This window comes from Enhydra lutris, unplaced genomic scaffold, assembly GCF_002288905.1.
Source record: "Enhydra lutris kenyoni isolate GAN:26980312 unplaced genomic scaffold, ASM228890v2 scaffoldscaffold38, whole genome shotgun sequence".
In the NCBI taxonomy this organism is placed as follows: Eukaryota; Metazoa; Chordata; class Mammalia; order Carnivora; family Mustelidae; genus Enhydra; species Enhydra lutris.
Window position 1 is genome coordinate 2,187,954 of NW_019154122.1, and position 22,544 is coordinate 2,210,497.

At 48.6% G+C, this 22,544-nt stretch overlaps 1 protein-coding gene across 1 annotated transcript; it reads left to right on the forward strand.

The window, feature by feature from the left end:
• Nucleotides 1-2,153: 2,153 nt before the first annotated feature.
• LOC111154911 (interleukin 22 receptor subunit alpha 1) lies at nucleotides 2,154-22,544 on the forward strand. Its single transcript, XM_022514867.1, has 7 exons — nucleotides 2,154-2,340; nucleotides 6,584-6,716; nucleotides 7,625-7,803; nucleotides 9,442-9,617; nucleotides 15,650-15,788; nucleotides 19,711-19,832; nucleotides 20,738-22,544. Exons 1-7 carry the CDS (start codon nucleotides 2,298-2,300, stop codon nucleotides 21,686-21,688), a joined length of 1,743 nt encoding a protein of 580 aa, XP_022370575.1. The 5' UTR covers nucleotides 2,154-2,297; the 3' UTR covers nucleotides 21,689-22,544.

A 22,544-nucleotide genomic window follows, 5' to 3' on the forward strand; every position in this document is an offset into this window, starting at 1 on the left:
GGGTTAGGTTTAGTGTTAGAGGTTAGTGTTAGGTTTGTGGTTAGGTTTATGGGTTAGATTTCAGGATGGGGTTAAGTTTAGGAGTTAGGGTTAGGGTTAGGGTTGGGGTTAGGTTATGTCTTGGGATTAGTGTTCAACTTAGGGTTAGGGGTTCAGTATAGGTTTGAGGTGGGTTTAATGGTTAGGATTAGTGTTAAGGTTAGGGTTAGTGTCAGGAATGAGGGTTAGCGTAAGGTTTACAGTTCGGGTTAGTGTTAGGGCTTGGTTAGGGTTTGTTTTTTTTCAATGATGTTTCTAATGCCTCTGCTTGCCATAACTTTGAGTCTGTCATTTTTAGTTTTAAACTGGGTTAGGGTTAGGGTTAGGGTTAGGTTCTTTCAAAGATGTTGCCATCTTTTAATCTGTCCTTTTTAGTTTTAAACTGTGTTAGGGTTAGGTTTAGGGTTAGTTTTATGGTTATGCTTAGGGTTAGGGTTGGTTTTAGGGTTGGGGTTACCATTAGTGGTTGGGCGTTAGGGGTAAGGTTGAGATTTTGGGTTAGGATTTTTCAAAGATGGTGCTGATGTCTAAGCTTTCTTTTAGTTTGAGTCTTCCTTTTTGTTTTGAATCTTGGTACACCTGTAGAATAATACTAGATCATCCCAAAGTGCAGGTTGAGAGCACTAGAAGTTCTTTAGGGTCAAGCTTTGCTGAGCTGAAGTGTCAGTAACATCTTCCATGAAAGATTTTCTTCCCATATATATTTGAAGAAGAGATGGTCTCTCAAAGAAAGAGAAAATGAAATTGCAGATGGTTGGATCAGTCTAGAGAACAGCACTTTCCTTATGCCTTTTTTTCAATAATCGTGCTTTTTTTAAATACATAAAACCATATATTGCCTTGAGGAACTTTAGAAAATGCAACTTGCCATGGAAAGAAAGTAAGAACCACCTATTGTTCTACTAATCCACCTCCCAGAAATAATTGCACTTATATTTTCCTTTTATAATCCTAACATTTAAGATTTTTTTCTCTATGCGTGTATGTGGGTAGTTTTTAAAGACTTTATTATTCATTTATTTATTTATTTATCTATGAGAGAGTACAGGTGGGGTTTGTGTAGGATCAGAGGAAAAGGGAGAAGCTGACTTCCCACTGAGTGGCGAGCCCGATGCAAGGTTTAATCCCAGGACCTGGGGATCATGATCCGAACTGAAGGCAGACGCTTAGCCGACTGAGCCCCTCAGGCGCCCCAATGTGTATGTGTGTTTTAACCATGCTTGTACTGTACATAGTGTATGCCATGCTTCCTCTCATTTAACAAAATATGGGGAATCTTTGGCCCCCTAACATTTTCTCCAGTGCTATTCAAATGCAACACTGTACTCATCTTGCACTGGGTGGACTTAGCCAACCCTCTATTGTTTGACATGGAGGCTCTTCCTTTTGTTTTTTTTTCCTATTTACTATTAGAAATGATGCCTGAATGTTCCCACATTCTTATCGTTTTCTGAAATTATAGGAAATGACTGCCACAAGCCCTACCTTCATTCCCCCAAAGCACAGCTCAGATTTGGCTGTTTCGTCAAACACACTTTACCAAAGACTCAAAGCTGATAGAAAGAAAACATTTACAACACACAAAAGAACAATTTAAATGCAGATTGAAGGATATTCCAGCCTACCACATCCAAAAGCCCTAGGCCATCATCCCACACGGGGAAACTGCTTTGCTATGAGGCACAAGGAGGAGCAGCAAACATCCTCCATCTCCTCCTGCCAGAACAAAGCCAGGCAGCCACAGCTTTTCCTTTGCTAACAAGGAACATTCTGGAATGTGTTTTCTGTGCCCTTGCCTGCTCCAGTTATTGTCCTCAGGAAAAATTCCTAACAATAAAATCACAGGGACAAAAGTCACATGCATCTTGCAGGTTTTTGAAACACAGCGTCAATTTTTTGCTGCTTTTTTTTTTTTTTTTTTTTTTTTTTGCCTCTGAGCTTCCTGATAAAGCGCTGGAGAGTCTTGGGTGGAATCAGTCACCAGACCAGATAAACGAGCTGGCCTGTCACTGTTACTGTCTTCTGCATGTGGGAAGGGAACTCCCTTGGATCCTGCCCAGGACTTGGAATTCCGAAGCACACAGACCGGACACCTTTGCACCTCGCTCCCGCTGCTCAGGCCCCACCTCCCCCTCCTTTCCCCGCCCCTGTGGCGTGGCCAGGTGGAGCCCAGTGCCTCTGAGGCGGCAAAGCTTCCCAGCCCTCCATCTGGCCTCAGCCCAGAGCCAAGGCCAAAAGAGGGCTCTGAGCCCGGCCCCATGAGGACGCTACTGACCATCCTGGCCGCGGGATCCCTGGCCGGTGAGTGCCCACTGCCCTGTGGTCTGAACTCCCCCAACACCCAGCACGGTTAACCAGGGTTCCACACACCCACACACACACACACACACACACACACACACACACACGCACACACGCACACACGCGCACGCGCGCGCGCGCAGCTCCAGATGGCCAGTTTCAGTTTCTCCACCAGTGCTTCCCTGGGGGACAAGCTTCCCCGGAGAACTGAGGAACACCTCAAGGTATTGGGGAGGATGAGTGGGTCCCTCAGATCTGGCTTCTTCCAGAGACTCCACTAACCTCAAGACTTGGGGAGGCAGCCAACTGTCAGAACTGGGGTGCCGGAAGCCCTCACCTCGGTGGATGGAGAATAGGCTTGAGGGAGGCAGACATCCTTGGACCCCTGGAATAATTCTGAGAGTTATAGCATCCCTTCTTCCGCTTCTGGTCGGCACTGGCCCAAAAAGGGCAGGGGGGAGAAGGACAGATGGGCAAAACTTGACGGCGCCCTTTGTTTCTCTCCACCACCCGTGGGGGCCTCTTCTGACCCCTAACACTAGATTTAAAAGAGCATTAACTGGGGCACCTGGGTGGCTCAGTCGGTTAAGCGTCTGCCTTCAGCTCAGGTCATGATTACAGGGTCCTGGAATTGAGCCCCATGTCAGGCTCTCCACTCAGCAGGGAGTCTGCTTCTCCCTTTGCCTCTTCCTCCACTTGTGCTCGCTTTTGCTCTCTCAAATACATAAATAAAAATCTTTAAAATAAATAAATAAATAAAAGAGCATTAACTCTAGGAAACAAACTGAGGGTTGCTGGCGGGAAGGTGAGTGGGGGATGGGGTAACTGGGGGGATGGGCATAAATGAGGGCACTTGAAGTAATGAGCACTGGGTATTATATGCAGCTGATGAATCACTAAATTCTGCCTCTGAAATTAATAATACAGTATATGTTAATTAAATCGAATGGAAATAAAAATTTTTAAGAAATAAAGTAAAAGAACATTTTCTCCCAGAAGGGCCAGGTCTGCTACATTAAAAGATCTTAAAAACATCAGGGCCCTTTTGAAAACGGGACAAAAGCACATAGTTTTAAAATCCAATAAAATGGATTTCTTGATTTAACATTGTAGAGAACTTTCAGATAGATACATGAGATCCCAGATTGGCTCTCTGCTCCCTAAGACGTTTAATAAAATTCAGGGAACTTTCTCAGGAAGTGAACGTATTGTCCGGACTGAAGAGCGGGGAGAGATGGCCCTTGCAAGGCCCCTTCTAGCGCAAGGGCAGGATGAAGCCCATAAGGGCCGGAGCTTCCCAGCCCTCTCTGCTGCTGTCCTTTCTGTCAGCTGGTGAGATCTCAGTGTTTCCCGCTGCTATCTGGGTCCTTCAAGTCTGTTCAACTCTGGCATCCAGCGTTGGCATTCCCAATGCATTGGGCCCTTGATGAGTGAGGAAGACTCGCTGTATTCCCCCAAAGACTCCATTCTGGTTGGAAATCTTAGAGGCTCTGGATCCTTGTGGATGGGGACCAAGGGGCAGCAACCTTAGGAGTTGTTACAAGACAAGAAGGTTCTTGGGGCACCAGATCTCCACTGCCCTGGCATTCTCAGGCTGATTAGAGAATATTTTGGATTATTTTTGTTTGTTTTTCCTTATCTTCCTAACTTGTTGGCATAAAATTGTTTTTCCAAATGAATGTGGAAACTTCCTTTCATAGAAGCTACCAGTCTGTCAGTTTCTAAACAACACATGTGTCCCTAAGGATTTCACAATGTAGACTTTCACCCAGGAAGTACGGAAACAACGCAGGCTGAGGAATACATTATAGCTTGGGGCAGGGGGAGAATGGGCAGGGCAGGAGAGGGAGAAATCTCTTTTTTTTTTTTTTTTTTGAAGAATTTATTTATTTCTTAGAGAGAGAACGCTTAAGCTCAGGGGGCAGGGGGACAGAGGGAGAAAGAGATTCCGAATCGGATTCTGCACTGAGCGCAGAACCCGACGCAGGGCTTGATCCCAGGACACCGAGATCATGAACTGAGCCGAAATCAGGAGCCAGATGCTTAACCAACTGAGCCACCCATGTGCCCCAAGGGAGAGATCTTGTTAGCCCTCAATGCCCCCCTAAAGAAGAGTCCAGCCAAGGTTCACCTACTCCATTTCTGGAAGCCAACTTCAGTTCCCTCTTGGAAAATGATGCCAACCTCTTCCAGCCTGGGCCCCTTACCTCCTGAGCATGTCCCAGCCCCAGCCACCAGGCTCCCCCACCACAACTAGCCTGCCAGGATACTGACCCCAACCAGCAACCTTCCCAGTGCTGCCCCTACCCCACCACTTAGCGGTAGTTAAGCCCAACCCCAGAGAGACCCTAGCCTTCTCTCAAATCCCACCCTCCCTCTCTCCTGCCCTAACTTTATCAACCCCACTGGAAGCCACCATTCAGTTCTGACCTCAGGTGGACTCTCTCCCTCATCTTAAGACTGAGCCCTGAATCCAGAACAGACCCCAATTCTGCCCAGACTCAAAACCAAACAAGAAGTCAGCCACACTTCAGGGCTCAGTAGCATAGCCATCACTTTGGCTAGAGGCAGTAAGACATGTCCTCCCCATGTCCCTAGGCCCTGTTCTAGGAGTTCCAGGAAGCCTTAAACACAAAGGTTTCTATAGCTGTTGGGGCTGACCAGCTCAGATTCAAAGAGGAATGTGGCCTTAGATTTAACCAGTGGATACACAGCAGGGTTGGGCTGTCCAAACACTCTTCCCCATCCCCAGGGGCCTCCTAAGCCCATGGACACCTCTTGCGAGATATTGTATGTAGGCTTGGAGTGGGGAGTAAATAATGATCCGCTCCCTTACACCTTGGCCCTGTTGGTGGTCATGACTATGTCCGGGGTGGAGCGAGGCACACACACATCAAAGACACATATGCACTCAAGGCCCCAAGGCCTTGACGCAACTGGAGACCCAACCAGGTCTGCACCTGCTTATTTCCCACCCCAGCCAGCCAGGCCCTTCTGAGCATGCTCAGAGCCAACTGCCGGCTCTGGCCGCCATTTTCCTGCAACCCCTCTTCCTTTCCACAGACCACGCGGGGAAGGCTGAGAGAATAGTTTCATAAGTGAAGTCTCCCATTTATAGTTCAAGATCGCTTCATGGGCAGTGGCCCCTCCCTTGTGGCTCGCCAGCCCCCCTCCCCAGGTGAAGTCTGTGCTCTGCCTTCCTCCCTGGGCAGGATGGGCAGGGACTGGTTCAGCCCACAGAGAGGCAGGAGCTCACAAACGTCCTCTCCAGCCTTGCTTGGAATTACTGACTCGGAGAAAGTCATTCTTTGGTGTTTCATTGAAGGGTCAATGTGTAGTTGAGTGTCTTTCCAGTATCCCGTGGGTGAGGGCGCCCGCCTCAGGTGTGCTCAGAAGGGAAGGACAGACAACCCCAAGTGTGGTCAGGGGTGTGGAGTAGACGCAGCGTTCACACGAGGCCGGCGGGGACACAGGGGGACACAGGGGCTGCAGCCGCTCTGGAAAAGAGTGTGAAGCTCTGGGCAGTTCTTCACAGAGTCAGACAGAATTACCATCCGACCCGGGAGTTCCACTCTGAGCTCTACACCTGGGAAAACATAGGGCCACTTAAAAACTTGCACACGAACATTCACCACAGCATTGTTCATAATAGCCGAAAAAGTAGAAACAGCCCCAGTGTCCTTCAACTGATGAACGGATAAACAAATTGCAGAATAGCCACACAGCAGGGTACTATTCAGCCATGAAAAGGAAGTAAGGGCTGACACACGCTACATGAAGAAATCTCCAAAACATTGTGCTAAGTGAAAGGAACCAGACACAAAAGACACTTTTCATATGAATCATCTGAAAAGTCCAGAATAGGAAGATCCGTAGACCTAGAAAGCAGCTTAGTGGTTGCTTTCAGGCTGGGGGGAGGGAAGGAAGAGAGACGGACTCCTAATGGACACAGGGGTCCTTTTTAGGGTGATGACAATGGTCTGGAATTAGATAGCGGTAATGGTTTCACAGCTTCGTGAATATATTCAGAAACCCCTGAAATGCAAGCTTTAAAATGGTGAATTTTATGGGCTGCGAATTATAGCTCAATAAAAATTTTAAAAAGAAGCAAAGGAGGACAGAGATGGTCAGCCCCAGAGTCCCTGGTGGGTGCCGGTCCCACCCTCCTCATCGGAGGGCTTGCTGGAGGGCTGGGGGCAGGATCCTTGTGCCCGTCTGCTCACCTTGCTCCCACTTCCCACAGCTCACACTGCTGAGAACACCTCAGATCTTCTTCAGCACGTAAAATTCCAGTCCAGCAACTTCGAAAACATCCTGACGTGGGACAGCGGGCTGGAGAGCGCCCCAGACTTGGTCTACAGCGTGGAGTATAAAACGTAGGCTTCCCTCTCCACACAACCTCTTCGGATTCTGCTCTGAAGCCAACCATTCCAAGAAAATCCCCCTCTGCCCTATGTTTTCCTTCTCCCTACCCCCACCACCCCCGGAATGATGGGACACAGCCTGAACCAGACCCTGCCAGGACCTTTGCTCCTTTGTGGTTTCTTTTGCAAAGGGAGGATAAAATAATGGTTAAAAGGACAGGTTCTGGAGTCAGACTGCCCAGGCTTACCTGCCAGCTCTCTGGCCTTTATAACCTGGGGCAATGCGATAATCTCGCCAAGCCTCAGTTTCCCCACCCATAAAGTAAGCCTAGCAAGAGGACCTCCATCATAGGATCGTCAGGTAGATTAAACAAGATAGGCATGAGGGCTTGTGCCTGGCAGGTAACGAAATTGTTTTGTTGTTATCCGGGAGACTAGGTCAACAAAGAGTCGTGTCCACCCCCTCAAGCCCATGCCCCTCTTCCTACACAGAGGAGGAAGTTGGCATGGGCTTAGGGGTCTGCAAACCTGGGTTCCATCGCTGATCCTGCCATTTTGTCCTGTGGCAAGTCACTTCCCAGCCTCAGTTCCCTCATCCATAAAACGGGGATAATAGTGCCTGCTTCAAAGGCTTATGGTAATGATGAGCCCAGAATGTGAATTCAGACTGGCTGGGTTCAAATCCACACCGGTCCCAATTTTACCTCTTTAAACCTCAGCGTCCTTATTCGAAAAGGAGGGAGAACCATGTCTGAACCTCACGGGATCATTGTGAGGACTAACAGATCAGTCACAGAAGGGGCCTGGGACACAGAATGTGCTAAGTAAATATTAGATGTCATTATCATTATTAATAAACCGCAGGCCTGGTGCCAGGTCCAATCATTCAAGGTGTGCTCCGGCCCCTCCCGTGCCTACAGGTATGGGGAGAGAAAGTGGCTGGTGAAGGAGGGCTGCCAGCGGATCACCCGGAAATCCTGCAACCTGACCATGGAAACGGGCAACTTCATGGAGCCCTACTACGCCCGGGTAACTGCCATCAGCGCGGGAGGCCGGTCAGTCACCAAGATGACCGACCGGTTCACCTCGCTGCAACAGAGTGAGTGGGCACCCCTCACTGCATGGGAGGGGCGGGGGGAGGCCCCGAAGGGCAGGGGACAGTTCAAGATGTGGCTTTTAGGGAAGGTCGTCCCAACTAGAGAGCATCTGTGCACAGCCAGCGGTCTTTCTCCAGCTCCATCCTGGCCTCCCAAGGTCAGATCACCTTCCTCTGGCCTCTGGACTCCAGCCAAGGGCTCCTAACTCAGTGCCCTACTCTGGCCCTGACTCTTCTAATCCTTAGTCTTGGTCCAGGCTTCCACATCACCTCCTAAGTAGGTGTCCCCACTCTCAGCCCCAACAACCTCATTTCACTATGTCACCACCTGCTACTCTCTGTCACGGTCAGCTGTACATTGTCTTCATAGCTCCCATCCCCATCTGCAGAGATGGCATCTGCCTGCCTGTATCCCACCTGCCTCTGAGGCAGTGGAATCCCACGTTCTCGGTCCTTCTCGTAGGGTCTGGCATGGAGCAGGGCCCACAACATAACTGATGAATGAATGAATATGAGTCACCAAACTCCCCATGCAAATTGAGCAGGCGGTGGTGTTCACTAAGGGACTTCACAGCCAGGTGGCTTTCCAAGAAAAGAAAAAAGAAAATTAAACAAGTTATTTTTTTTTCTTGGCTTATTCAATTAACACATATTTGTCGTAGAAAATCTGGAAAATATAGAAATGCACAAAGAAAAAAGAAAGAAGCCTAAAATAACATGAACACTAAAACATCACCATAGCTGCTAGCAACAGTCTCTACTCTTTTGTGACCTGGTTGGTTGGGGGGTTTTCATACAACGCCCCTCAGGAACATTTGTCCACGTCGTTAGGCACTTTTCTGCAACCTGACATTTCACGGCTGCAAAATGATCTGTTCTGTGGAGATTATCTTAATTTATGTCCCCAATTCCCTTTTTGAGGACTTTAACTCAGTTTTTCAATTTTGTAAACAAAACTGAAGTGAACATCCTTCTAGCTCCTATATCATCCATCTCGGAGATCAATGGGCCCTTGAGGGAATTTTATAAATTCGCTTCATGGGGAATAACGGCTCATGAATCCCCAAAATCAAGTCAAATTTTTGTATAGGTACATTTTGGGGAAGAGAAGACCCATATCATTCATCAAATTCCTAAGAGGGTCTATAAACCAGTAAAGATTATTTGGTTATTTGGAAGATCACGTTTTGAGAGAGATTGAAGTCTCAGGCCTGGCCTTTGAGGCCAAATCAATAATTTGGGGTGCCCCGAACATTACTTAGTTTATGCTACTGAACCGTCAGTCCCCAAAGCTATCATTGCCAATAAACCAAGGGAAAGGGTGCTCTGGGCGGACTCAAGGTAGGGATTGTGGAGGCAGGGACAGGGGCATGGCTAATCTAGGAGGCCAGTGCCTCTCTCCCTGGGTTCTGCCCATTCACCTCTGGTCACCCTTTTGCCAGCCTTAAACCCAAACACCGGTTGCTAGAAGCACTTTACTCTTCTCACCTATTTGTCTAGTTGCTATTTTCAGAAGCATAGCTGGGGTTGGGGTGGGAGGAGAGGGGAGGCAGTCAGTCATGTCCCCTGGTCCAGGGCAACCTCAGAAACTCCTGGCTAATTCTAGCCTTTTCTTTTTGTTTTTCTCTCTCCCTTTTCCAGCTACCATCAAGCCACCCGATGTGACCTGTATCCCCAAGGTGAGATCCATCCAGATGGTCATCCATCCCACCTCCACACCTGTCCAAGCAGGGGATGGCCACCGGCTCACCCTGGAGGACATCTTCCCTGATCTGTTCTACCGTTTAGAGCTCCAAGTCAACCACACCTACCAAATGGTAAATATATATGTGTCTCTGGTCCATCCCTCCCTGGGAGCTCATTTCTCCGTCATCTTCATGGCTTCAAGTAGAAAGGAGATGTTTTATATAAATTAACATTTTCCAAATGTTCCAAAACACAGCCCTCTCTCTTGTAGATCACACAGGCAAGATCCTGCTAAAGTCTCTGACAAGTCCTGCAAAGCCAAGACTCCAGTGTCATTTCATTGAATATGACTTCTCTCAAATTTCTTGACCAGAGAAACTCCTTTTATTTTGCATAATTTTTTAACTTTTTTTTTTTTTTTTTTGCCTAATGCCTTATAATATTCTGGAGAGCAACCTCTACTCACATCTTCAGATGTCCACTTTGGAAAATGCTGAAATCTATGTCTACTGTTGCAGTTCTTTTTGCTGGTTCTCCTCCATTGGCAGGAACTGGATACGGCAGGGTCTTAAGATCACCAACAATGAAAGTTGGAAGGCAGGGGCATAAATGGTCAAATAATAGATGAGGTATTTCTTTTGTATCCAGAACACATGTATTTTCTCCTTAGCATGCGCCAGGGTCCATAATTCCATTGAATGACTATTCCCAAGAGGTTTAGAATCTAGTAGATGGGAAAGGAGTTAAATAAGACTTTAAATAGCTATAGATAGAGGAAAATAAAGATTTGTGTGCAGTGGAGCAGGGGCAGGGAGGTGGGAGGGGAGATGGGTGGGAGGGGAGATGGCAGCCCAAAGGTTCTGGAAAAACTTCCAGAAGAACTTTCTAGTGCCAATACCAACTTTTGAGGCAGTCAATAATACATGCGTACTCTATCATTTATCCCTCACCACAACCCTATGAGGTAGGGGCTACCTTCTCCATCTTCTGAATGAGACAGCAGAGGCTCAGAGAGGTTAAGGCACTTGCTCAAGATTGGTCAGCAAATGATAGCTTGGTCAAAATTCAGATCCAGCACGGTCCACAGCCCACATTTTCCCCTCCCTGCCCTAGACTGCCCCACCATGATCGGAGAGAGAGAAGCAGGAAAACTTAAAAGCTTCCTGGAAAGCACAAAACTGCCCAGCCTGGCTGGAGCATGGAGACATGCAGACCAGTTTCTCAAAACCTGGCCCCAAATGGCATCAGAATCTCCAGCAATATTTATTTAAAATGCAGGGGCCTGGGCCTTCCTCTAGTCTACTCAATGCAATTCTGCAACAGCACCTCTAGGGTCTGAGTTTTTAGCTGGCAGCTGGAGTGCTTCTTACCCACCCTGATGCTGGAGACCTGGTGTAGAGGAGGCAAGGGAGGTAAGCCTGGCCGGACAGGCTGGGAGGTAGAGGTCTGGGGTGGTAGAGGAAGTTCTATCCATGGCAGTAGTCAGGGGAGCAACTAGAGATTACTGAGCAAGACAAGACCTTATCACACTACCTATTAGTAAATATTTGGGCTGCAGTGAATATCTTACTGACAACTTAATTCAGTTTGTGGTCAGAGAACACACTTTGCTTGTTTGCAGCTCTTCTTTATGGCGCAGCATCTGGCCCATTTAGTGAGCGTTTCACGTGCACCTGGAAAGAATGTGTGTCTTGCAATTGTCTGGCAGAGCACTCTGTAAATATCCGTTCCATAAAGGTGGCTAATCGTGTGACTCGGGTCTTCTGTGTCTTTCCTGATTTGGAGAAGATCTATCGTTCCTTTCATTGCTGAGAGTTAAAAATCTCCAGCTAGCACTGTGGATTGGTCTCTTTTCCTCCTAATTCTGTGCAGATTTGCTTCATGCCTTTTGAAACACTGTTCTTGAACACATGCACGTTTCTGATTGTTACAGCCTCCTGATAAATCGACCCTTTTATCGTTACGAAATGTCCTTTTTTTCCCTCTAGTGCTATTCTTTGTAGTGAAGTCCACTTGTTATATGAATACCTGTGATTCATAGAGCCACTCCAGCCTCTCACACTCACAATCTGCCTGGTGTGTCTTTTTTTTTTTTAATTCTATTTATTTATTTATTTATTTGAGAGAGAGAGAGCGCACAAGCAGTGGGGGAGGACAGAAGATGAGGGAGAAGCAGGCTTCCTGCAGAGCAGGGAGCCTGGCGTGGGGCTCGATCCCAGGACCCTGAGATCATGACCTGAGCCAAAGGCAAACGCTTAACCCACTGAGCCACCCAGGCACCCCTGCTGGCCATATCTTTTTTCCTCCCTGTATTGTCGCTCTAACTGTGTCTTATATTTAAAATGCATCTCTTGGGGCACCTGGGTGGCTCAGTGGGTTAAAGCCTCTGCCTTCGGCTCGGGTCATGATCCCAGGGTCCTGGGATCGAGTCCCGCATCGGGCTCTCTGCTCAGCGGGGAGCCTGCTTCCTCCTCTCTCTCTGCCTGCCTCTCTGTCTACTTGCGATCTCTGTCGGTCAAATAAATAAATGGAATATTTAAAAAAATAAATAAATAAAATAAAATAAAATGCATCTCTTGAAGACAGCATTCTGACATCCCTGCCCTTTTTTATTCGAGATATAACTCACATGCCACAAAATCCTCCCTTTGAAAGTGCACAGCTCCATGGTGTGACCATCACTGCTAATTCTTCTTATGCTATTAAACTGTTTTCAAGTGCTCTGACTCTTCTCTCAACTCCAATCTGTTATTAAGACCATTCAGGGGCACCTGGGTGGCTCAGTGGTTGAGCGTCTGCCTTTGGCTCAGGTTATGATCCCAGGGTCCTGGGATCGAGCCCCACGTTGGGCTCCCTGCTCAGCAGGGGGCCTGCTTCTCCCTCTCCCACTCCCCCTGCTTGTGTTCCCTCTCTTGCTGTGTCTCTCTCTGTCAAATAAATAAGTTAAAAAAAAATCTTAAAAAAAAGACCAAGTGAGATTTTTATTTAGATATTATATTTTTCAGTTCTAACATTCCCAATTTTCATGGTTTCTACATCCTAGTGAGATTTCCTAGTCATTTTCCTTCCTAAGCACATTTTCCTTCACTTCCTTGAGCATATTTATTACTATTTATACTATTACTAGTATACTATACTACTATATATACTATATACTATACATATACTATATACTACTACTATATACTATAGATACTATATACTATATACTACTACTAGTATACTATACTATATATACTATGTACTATACTATATATATACTATGAACTATACATGTGCTATATATACTATATATACTATATATGCTATATATACTATATATATACTATATATACTATATATGCTATATATACTATATATATACTATATATACTATATTTATACCATATATACTATATACTATATTTATACTACTAGTATATTATACTATACTATATATACTATATACTATACTATATATACCATATATTATATATACTATATTTATACTACTACTAGTATACTATACTAGTATATATTTATATTTATATTTATATATTTATATATTTATACTAGCTGGTAGGATATCATTGTCTGGGAGTGCCTGGGTGGCTCAGTCAGTTAAGCAGTTAAGCATCTGCTTTTGTCTCAGGTCATGATCTCAGGGTCCTGGGATCAAGCCCCCTCATCAGGCTCCCTGCTCCCTCTCCCTCTGCCCTTCCCTCTATCCCTGCCCGTACTTACGCTTTCTCAATCTCGTTTTCTCTCCAGTAAATAAATAAATAAATAAAACCTTAAAAAGAGAGAGAGAGAAAATCATTGTCTGCTAATTCCAGTACTTGGTCATCTTGGTGTAGGTCACCATTAATTGTCTTCTCTCCTGAATGTGGATTATATTTTCTCTTACTTTGCATGTCTAATGATTTTGGAATGTAGCCTGGATGTTGTGAATGGTATAGTTGAGGGACTCTGGATTCTGTTCTATTCCTCTGAAGATTATTGATTTGTTTCGTTTTGTTTTGTTTTAGCAGGTAGATAATTTGGCTGAACTTCAAATTCCAAAATCTCAGTCCCATTCTTTCACCTTTACCTGGGCTTCTTGGAGTTTACCCTACTTGCTTTAAGAGCCAAGCTGGGATCTGGGCCAATTTTATAATCAGAACTTGGGCGTCCCTCTCTGTGGATCTCTCCTATCTACGGTCTCTCACCTCACTTTCTAGCTGTTAGGATTGCCCAGAACTCTGTCTTCTTATTTTTCAAACCAGTCCGATTACAAGGTTTCTATTTAGGTTTAAACCTTCCCACAAGGTGAAGGCCTGCTTTCAACATAAAAGACGAGAAATTCACCCAATGACTTTCCCTGCCTCCTTTCTCCAATATCTGCCTGCTTCTGCTTATTCTCCAGTGCTGACAGATGGGTTTTTATTTGGGCCAGAGTTTATAGTTGTTGCTTTAGGGAGGGTTGATCCAAAGAAGCTGTAAATTACTGGGAGCAGAAAGAAGAGAGATCAAATGTGAAAATGAAAGAGAGATCAGGGTAGAAAGTTAGGGCCCACTGCAATAGTAGGGGCTGGAAATGACTGGGCCTGAAGCAGGCCAGAGGCAGTACAACATCTGGGAAAGGAGGAATTTTGGGCCATAGCAACTCTGCTGGATTGTGTCACACGATCTTTAATGTGTGCCCTTTCAACCATATGAGTGACACAAAACAATAAGTCATGAAATCTATTTCTGTACTTCACCCACTCACACCACCCTTGAAAAATAAAAATAAAAATAACCCTAAACCCTGGTTTCCATGTGCCCAGAAAGGTGAAGATGTACCTGAAATGCAAAAAACCAAAGAAGAAAATTCTTAGTTTTTGAACATCTAAGAGCACAACTCCTGGCCCTTTAAAGGAAGGTTTATGGGTCACTTAAGGCCAATTAGATAGAAGAGATGTGAAGGGGGCTTTGCCAGAAATGGCTTCAAGTTCTGGGCCTTGAATACTGGAACAAGATAGATGCTATGAATAGAGCTAGGGAATCACACACAGGTGCAGGTTTGAGGTTTGGGAGGGGGCGGGACCCAGACTTCTAGAAGACATCAGCGCGTTTGGACATGCTGAGTTAGACATGCCCGCAGGGTGCCATCCAGCAGTGAGCTCAAAGTGCACGTCCAACCTGACAGCTCTTGCTAAGTTTGGAGTTTTCTACACATTGGTGATCTCAGGAGCCATGGGGCCAGATAAGATCACTCGGTGAGAGAATAAGTGGAGAGAGAAAAAACTGGATGAAGAGTAAATCTTGCAGAACAACAGAATTGAGGCGCTGAGACCGAAGAGAGAAGTAGGATGAGTACCAGAATGATGGAACAAGGCAGCCAAAGGAGGATTTCAAGGTCAAGAGGTTAGAGACACACCAGAAAGCGAGAGTTAAAAAAACAAAAACAAACAAACAAACAAACAAAAAAAAACAGTTCCAGCAGAAGGAGCAACTGCAAAGGAGCAAGGGCTCTTCAACGGGCAAGATGCAGCAGGAACAATGGGTGGTCAGCATTGGTGGAGCCCATAAGCCAGGTGGGCCATAGAGAGAGAGAAGTGGACAGGGAGACAGGGACCGGGGTTTTATCTCATGATATGGGCCAAGCCATCAAAAGATTTAAATAGGGGAACATTGGAATTAGCATTGGAATGATAATATTCTTTTAGAAATATCCCTTTGGCACTAGGATGAATATAGAGGTCGACGGGGGCAAAACCAGAGACAGGTGACCAGTGAGGAAGCCACTGCCAGAGTCCAGACTCAAGATGGTGAGGCCCAGTTAAGGCAGAAGCAATGAGGAAGGCAAGAGAGGGATGGATAGTCAGGGTTTTTTGATGTTTGATAAAGAAGGAGGAGGAGGAGAAGAGCTAGAAGAAGGAGGGATAATGATGATGTTGGTGGTGATGGTGATAGTTATGGTGATGGTGATAGTTATGGTGATGGTGGTAGCTATGGTGATGATGGTGATGGTAATGGCGCAGAAGGTAGGGAAATAAGAACAGAGCATTATGGACTGACCCACCAGTTTTTGGTTTGGGTAGCTGGTGGCACCATTGTATTGAGCACAGCGACCCAGGCAGACGTGTGCGCAGGCTGACTTGGGCTCCAAGTGGAGACTGATGACTAGGAGGAGTCACTCTGGGTTCTCTGTCTAATTCAGCACCTTGGAGGGAAGCAGAGAGACTACGAGTTCACTGGCCTGACCCCTGACACAGAGTTCCTTGGGACCACCATGATTTTTGTTCCAAACTGGTCCAAAGAGAGCGCCCCCTACGTGTGCCGAGTGAAGACACTGCCAGGTAAGTTCAGCGGAAACCAGAGGGAGGCAGGACTCCTGAATTCGAATGTCTGCCCTGTGCTCTCTTTCCCTGTAACCCAGGTGTGGTTTGGCAGTGCTCACACAACTGCAGGATTATTACTGTGTTACCAAATTCAGTCTTCGTTAATCCATCACTGAGTTAGCTGATGGGTTATCATTAAACACGTTTAATCCCCGCCCTCCAGCCCACTGGGTTTCCTGTCCCTGGCCAGCTTTCTGTGTACCCTGGCAAAGCAAATTTGCTTAATATTAATCCAGGTGAGATATCCTAGGAAATAATATGCAGAAGGGAAAGCAGAGAAAAGTTCCCTCAATATCTTCCAAAGTCAAAGAGTAGTAACAGTGATGATAGTGATGAGAACTAGCATTTCTTTTTTTTTTTTTAAGATTTTATTCATTTATTTGAGAAAGAGAGAGGGGGGGAGAAAGCACAGAAGGAGAAGGAGAAGCAGATTCCCCACCTAGCAGAGAGCCCAACGTGGAGCTTGATCCCAGGACCCCAAGATCACGACCCGAGCCTAAGGCAGGCACTTAACTGACTGAGCCACCCAGGCACCCCGAGAACTAACATTTCTGCAACCAGGGACCAGGCACCACTAAGTGCAATCCTCATGAACCAGCTACAAGACGTCTGTGATTATTGCTTTGTTTTACTGAGGGAGCCGAGGTTCAGAGTGGTTAAGTAACTTGCCCAAGGACATGCAGGTGGCGAAGGATAGGACTAGGCTGAATTCAGGAGCACCAGGGCACTACCATCGAAATCGTTTTGAGTCATCGGCTCAGGGAGATGGTGCCCCATGCTCCCTTCCTCTAGCACACTGAAACTCGACTCTCATCGTTAAGCAGCATATGATATTTTTATTAGCGTTCATGTTCACAGAGATAGAAATGTTGTAATGCTCAGAGCTACAAGTTTAGAAGATGAAAGTGATAGTAGTGGGTCCGGTGGATTTGGAAAAAAGAGTCTCCTCCTTAGTCATCAGCTTCAGAGTAATGATGTCAGTAGGCAATTTCAGTTTTGATGAACAGAGACGGGGTGCCTGCTAGAGGCAGAGTCCTAGGGTCAAGTGCTGCTTGGTAGAATCGTCATCGCATAGGTTCTGGTCCCTGGTATTGTTCAGAAACTCAACTCACCAGTCGCCCCAAGAGCTCACAAGAGACTGACTTCTCCAGCCAAGTCCAGTACATGAATTTTCAGGGGAAGAGGTACCGGGTAGAGCAGCCAGCACTGGCCGCTTGCACGAGGCATGCCCTTCCTGGGGAAAGCTCCACCGGGGAGACCAGAATAGAAATTGGCAAGAGCAGAACTGAAAAAGGAAACTGACTTTGCAGGCACCACGCTGGGAGCCTGTATATGATTTGGGACCCTCTCCCCTGGAGGAACCAGAAAAATCTTGCCCATTCCTGACCCCGCCTGTCCCCCAACCCTGCTTTCTGACAACATGAAGACCACTCCACGCTTATCCTTTTGTTCTTACGTGATCTAGCTCTTGATGTGATACTTTTTTTCCCCCTAAGACCGTAGCTGCTTTCATATAAATCACATTTCTTATTGGCTAGTTCTTGCTGACGTAGAGAAGACACATCATCCTTAAAAATAAAGTATGTGAATAACAGTTCCTACCATTTATTAAGTACCCACTCCATTGCCAGACACTGTTAAATGTTCCACATATATTGTCCCATTGAATTTTTATCAGAACCCTGTAGGTGGGGTAGCTTCATCCCCAAGAGGAGGAACTCTGACTCAGAGAGGCTGAAAGGCTCAACAGTAACCACACAGCTGGTCAGTGAACCCAGTTAGTTCATCTGATCTTGAAACCGCACCTTGCAATTTTGTTCACAGCTAGACCTCTCTACTGCACATTTATTCCTCTTATTTCCACTTCAAAGTGATATATCCTGCCCTTGACTCCATAGCCTGTGGTCTGTTCTTATGCCTGGAGTCCAGAATTCCCACTTTCCCTCTTGGGATGTCTGTCTACTCCTAGACATGTCATGGAGTAACATCCCAGTATCTTGAAACTGGAAAGGACTCTCACCCCATATCCTGTTCTTACAGATTAGGCAACTAAGGCATCCTTGTGCGGTGCCTGTGAGGAGAGCTTTGTAGGTATACATGACAAGCCTGGTTCCCATGAGTAGCTGTGTGACCTTGGTCAAGTCACTCAGCCTCTCTGACACTCAGCTTCATCATCCCTAAGAAGAGAGCATCTCTGGCCCTCTCTGTTTGGTGGGATATCATAGGTAAAGCACACCACACAGTGCAAACAGTTAAGAGCTCCATAACTACTGGCACTCTTTTTAATACAGAGTAGACCAGAGAGGGTCGTGCAGCAGAGAGAAGGCTTCTCAGCCTATGGTGGCTGAACCAGATCTCTAACACCACACACTCCAGAGCTGTTTCCATTACTTCTTCCTGCCTTCCCATGTGTGAAATGGCACATGGAAGTAGTCCGAGTCCCTGTCCTACCCCACCAGAGGAGCACTGGTTTTCCCATACCATTAGGCATGTCACATAGAGACTTTCTGGCTGAGTGTTCTTCCTGGAGTAGCAACGGGAGTATGACGTGATGGGGGACAGGATGTCACTGAAGTGGGAAGCTGACCCAGGGAGGCCCAAGACTCATGGGCTGGGAAGGAGCTGGAAGTGGAAGCTCCAGCGATTCCCAGGGTTCACAGCGATTGCCAAGGTCACTGGCAGCTGGTGACCAGCACCCCACGCTGAAGCCACCAGAAGGAATGAAAGGAGGGTGGCCTGGAGAGTCCAAACCCCTGGAGAACACAAGTCACTAGTTTTAACAAAAACCCAACTATAGCTTCCTCAACCCACACCCCCAACCAGTCCCATGGGGGCAGGAAGTGTGTCACACCAAGAACCGGCTGTGGCCATCCCGAAGATGCGGGACCACAGGGAGAAGGCTCCACACTGAAGCCCTCAGTCGTCCTTCTGCTTCCCCTTGAGAAAGGGTGGTGCTGCCCCAGGCTCCCTCCAGAGCAAGGTCTTCCCTAACACCCGCCCCCCACCCTGTACCGCTACAGTGGGGCGAGGAGGGCAGGCCCCTCCCATTGCCATGGCCTCCCTGCAGGGGGCTCTGCCTCTGCCCAGAGCCCCCTGCAGGGAGGCCGTGCTGACCTCAGACCCAGGCAAAAGAGGCCTGTTTAGAAAGATCCACTCTGGCCTTGCTCTGGCCATGGCCTTCCCCACAAGATGAAGAGGAGTCTGAAGGTCAAAATGCACAGGTCCCACTAGAGCCTGTGACCTCCCTTCTAGGCCACACTCTGGGTTCCTGGAACCCCGAGATTCCCTGAACAAATGCCTTGAGCCTGTGTCCAGTCTAACGGATCTGTTCCTTGCATCCCTCCTCCAGGGAGGAGATCCTCTGTTAATGTGCAGAACCTCAGCCCAAAGGGCGGCCAACAGGCAGCTCCGTATTGAGGGGAATGGATGAACTTGGCCATGTGGGCAGAGGAGTCCACATCCACGTGCACGAGACCCCTGGCAGGAAGGGATGGGGCCGAGGTGGGCCAGGGGACCATGGCAGGCTCTCCCTGTCCCTCCACAGTTCAGCACAGGACCCCAAGGAGTCCAAGAATTCAAAACTCAAACCTGGCCTTCTAGGTTGTGATCAAAAGTGTATTTGTCAGGGCAGGAGAATACACATATGTTACTGAGTATACGAATACGATTTATAAATTCTGGATATTTAGACATCTAGTACGCAGCCCTCTCCTCGTGCTCCTGACCCAGCCCGGCACACCCTGGGGGCAGGAGAGGACTTCCCAAGCCTGGCCAGAGAGGGCAGGGAGGAGAAGCACCCAGCCCGCAGCAACCACACAGGACCGGGCCCAGACCGGTCCCTGGCCTCAGTCTCCCTGCTCTGGCCCCTGTGCTCCCCCAGATCGGACGTGGACATACTCCTTCTCGGGCGCCATCCTCTTCTCCATGGGCTTCGTCGTCGCGGGGCTCTGTTACCTGAGCTACAGATACGTCTCCAAGCCGCCTCCGCCTCCCAACTCCCTGGTGAGCAGTTGGACCTGGGGCAAAAGAGGTCCCAGGGTGGGAAGGGGGGCAGATCCCCAAACCAGCAGACGACACGGGCCCAGGGACCCCTGGCTCTCCCTCAAGGGCAGGAATAAGCACACAGGGTAGAAAATTCGGCCTCATTTCTCCTCTCCAACCTAAAGTTGGTGAAGACATGGCCCAGCAGGGTGTATTGGAGAAGGGTGGGTGATTGGAACTAGTGGGCTTGGAGTAGAAACCCACTTGTCTTGAAAGCATCCGCGTTAGGCAGGGAACGTGGGACCTGGGAGAGCCTCTACCTCTGCGAGGGACTGAGGGGTCCCTGTGCAGACTAAGCCCCATATAAAGCACCCAAGTCCCACTGGCAGTCACTATGGCGGCACGCACTGGCTCTCTGCTGAAGTAGCAGGTCGGCTGCCGCAGAGGCCCAATCTGACAGGTCTGGGGCTCTAGGAGCTGGTTCTTGGTTATCATGTGAGGGACAGGGGAGCCTGAGGGCATTTTGCTCAATATCAAAGCCCACATGAGCTATCTCCTGTAGAACTCTCCCGGCCTCCCCTTATCTGCTATCCTTTCACAACTGGCCCCTTCCATCAAGCTTTTAGGGACCCACGAGTGAGGAGCTGTGTGGGCCACCACCTTGAGAGTGTACCCCAAGGTAACCTCCAATCTGAGTCACCTACTTTCTAGATCATTAGAAGGGACGGCCTCCACCTTCAGGGAGGCCCAGAACTGAGAGGAGTCTCTGGAAAACCAACCGGATGTGCAGCATGTGCATTTTGAAAAGTCCCCCCAGGGGTCTACCCCATCCCCCCTTGCCTCCCCATGGAGGACCCAACCACCCGCGGCCCCTCAGGGATCTTACAACGTGCCCTAATGGGTTGACTGTTGTTGTCCCCACACAGAACGTCCAGCGAGTACTAACCTTCCAGCCTCTGCGGTTCATCCAGGAACACGTGCTGATCCCCGTCTTTGACCTGAGCAGCCCCAGCAGTCTGGCCCAGCCCGTCCAGTACTCCCAAGTCAAGGTCTCTGGGCCCAGGGAGCCCCCAGGATCCCCACCACGGCACAGTGTGTCTGAGATCACCTATCTTGGGCAGCCAGACGTCTCCGTTCTCCGGGCCTCTGGAGTGCCACCTCAGCAGACGCTCACCTCACTGTCCTACGCACCCCAGGCGGCCCCTGAAGTCAAGCCCCTGTCCTATGCGCCCCAAGTAACCCCCGAAGCTAAAACTCCATGCTACACTGCACAGGCCATGGCTGAGGTTCAGCCTCCCTCCTACACCCCTCAGACCGCTCCAGACCGCTGGCCTTCCTATGGGACCTGCGGGGAAGGCTCTGGCAGAGACTCCCCACCCGTGACACCCTCTAGTCCCCAACACCGCAGGACTAAAGGTCAGCTCCAGAAAAAGGCACCAGCTGAAACCCATATCCCAGGTGGCCTTCCTCTGCAAGGGGTGACCTCCTTGGATATGAAGGACCCCCAAGAAGCAAATTTCTTCCACCAGCCTCTGGGAGCTCACAAGGACAGAGCACCTGACCCCAGGGTACTACATAGAGGGGAACCTGGGACACCATCATACCTAAAGGGCCAGCTCCCCCTTCTCGCCTCTGTCCAGATCGAGGGCCACCCGGTCTCCCTCCCTTTGCACACTCCTTCCCTCCCATGTTCCCCCACAGACCAGGAACCAAGTCCCTGGAGACTGCTGGAGTCCCTCGTGTGTCCCAAGGATGAGGGTCCTGAGTCTGGGATGGAGGCCCAGAGCCCAGCCTCTCAGGACTTAGACCTGGAGCCCCCCACAGAACTGGACTCTCTCTTTAGAGGCCTGGCCCTGACCGTGCAGTGGGAGGCCTGAGCAGAGAACGGGGCAGGTCGGGGCTTCCTCCTTGTCCCCACCCAAGCTCACATCGTTGGCCATCACTCCCACCCCCAACCTTGCCACGTGCTCTGCAGCCTTGCCTCAGGGGAATTCTCTTGAAAGAACCAGAGGAAAGAGGGACCCGGGGCCCCTGCCACGGCTGAGCAAGGTGTCGGAGCAAAGCGGCATGATAAGGACTCCGGCTGGAGGATTCTGAGTGTGCGGCACGTGCAGATGAGCTCCGCGGGGCAGGAGGGGACCATCAGAGTGCTGGGTGTTAATGCACGGAGACCTCACGGAGATACAGCGCCACTGGCTCCTAAGAGGCTGGACACGAAGTTCACCCCACTCCCAGCCAGTTTCATAAGCTAGTTAGACAGAGAGTGAGGTCTCTACCTCCTCCTGAGAAACGGAGCCTGGAAAGGACACCCCACAGCAGGCTGGGCTAAACCAGAACTTGGCCCATGATAGCACGATGGCAAGACTCCAGGGAGGGGTGCAGCCTGGGGCTCAGTCCCCACCAAGCCGCTGTTGAAAATCCACACTGTCTCAACCTGGCTCCTCTGCCAGAGGCTTTACCCCAGGGGAAAATCAGGTCTACCCGTGAGGGAGAACACACAGGCCTTTCCAGCCTGCAGAAGCTGTAGACCCTCTCCGGAGAGCAGGATTCGTAAGGAACGGGGGTTGGGGGGGAGGCACACGGCCCCCAAGAAAGAGTACGCACTTCAAGACTTTGAAAACTCAGCCTTGGGTTCAGCTCATCTGGGTTCAAATTTCCACCTTACCACTTACCAGCTGTATGACTTCAAGGAAATGAATCACTGCTCAAAACCTCAGTTTCTTCACCTGTAAA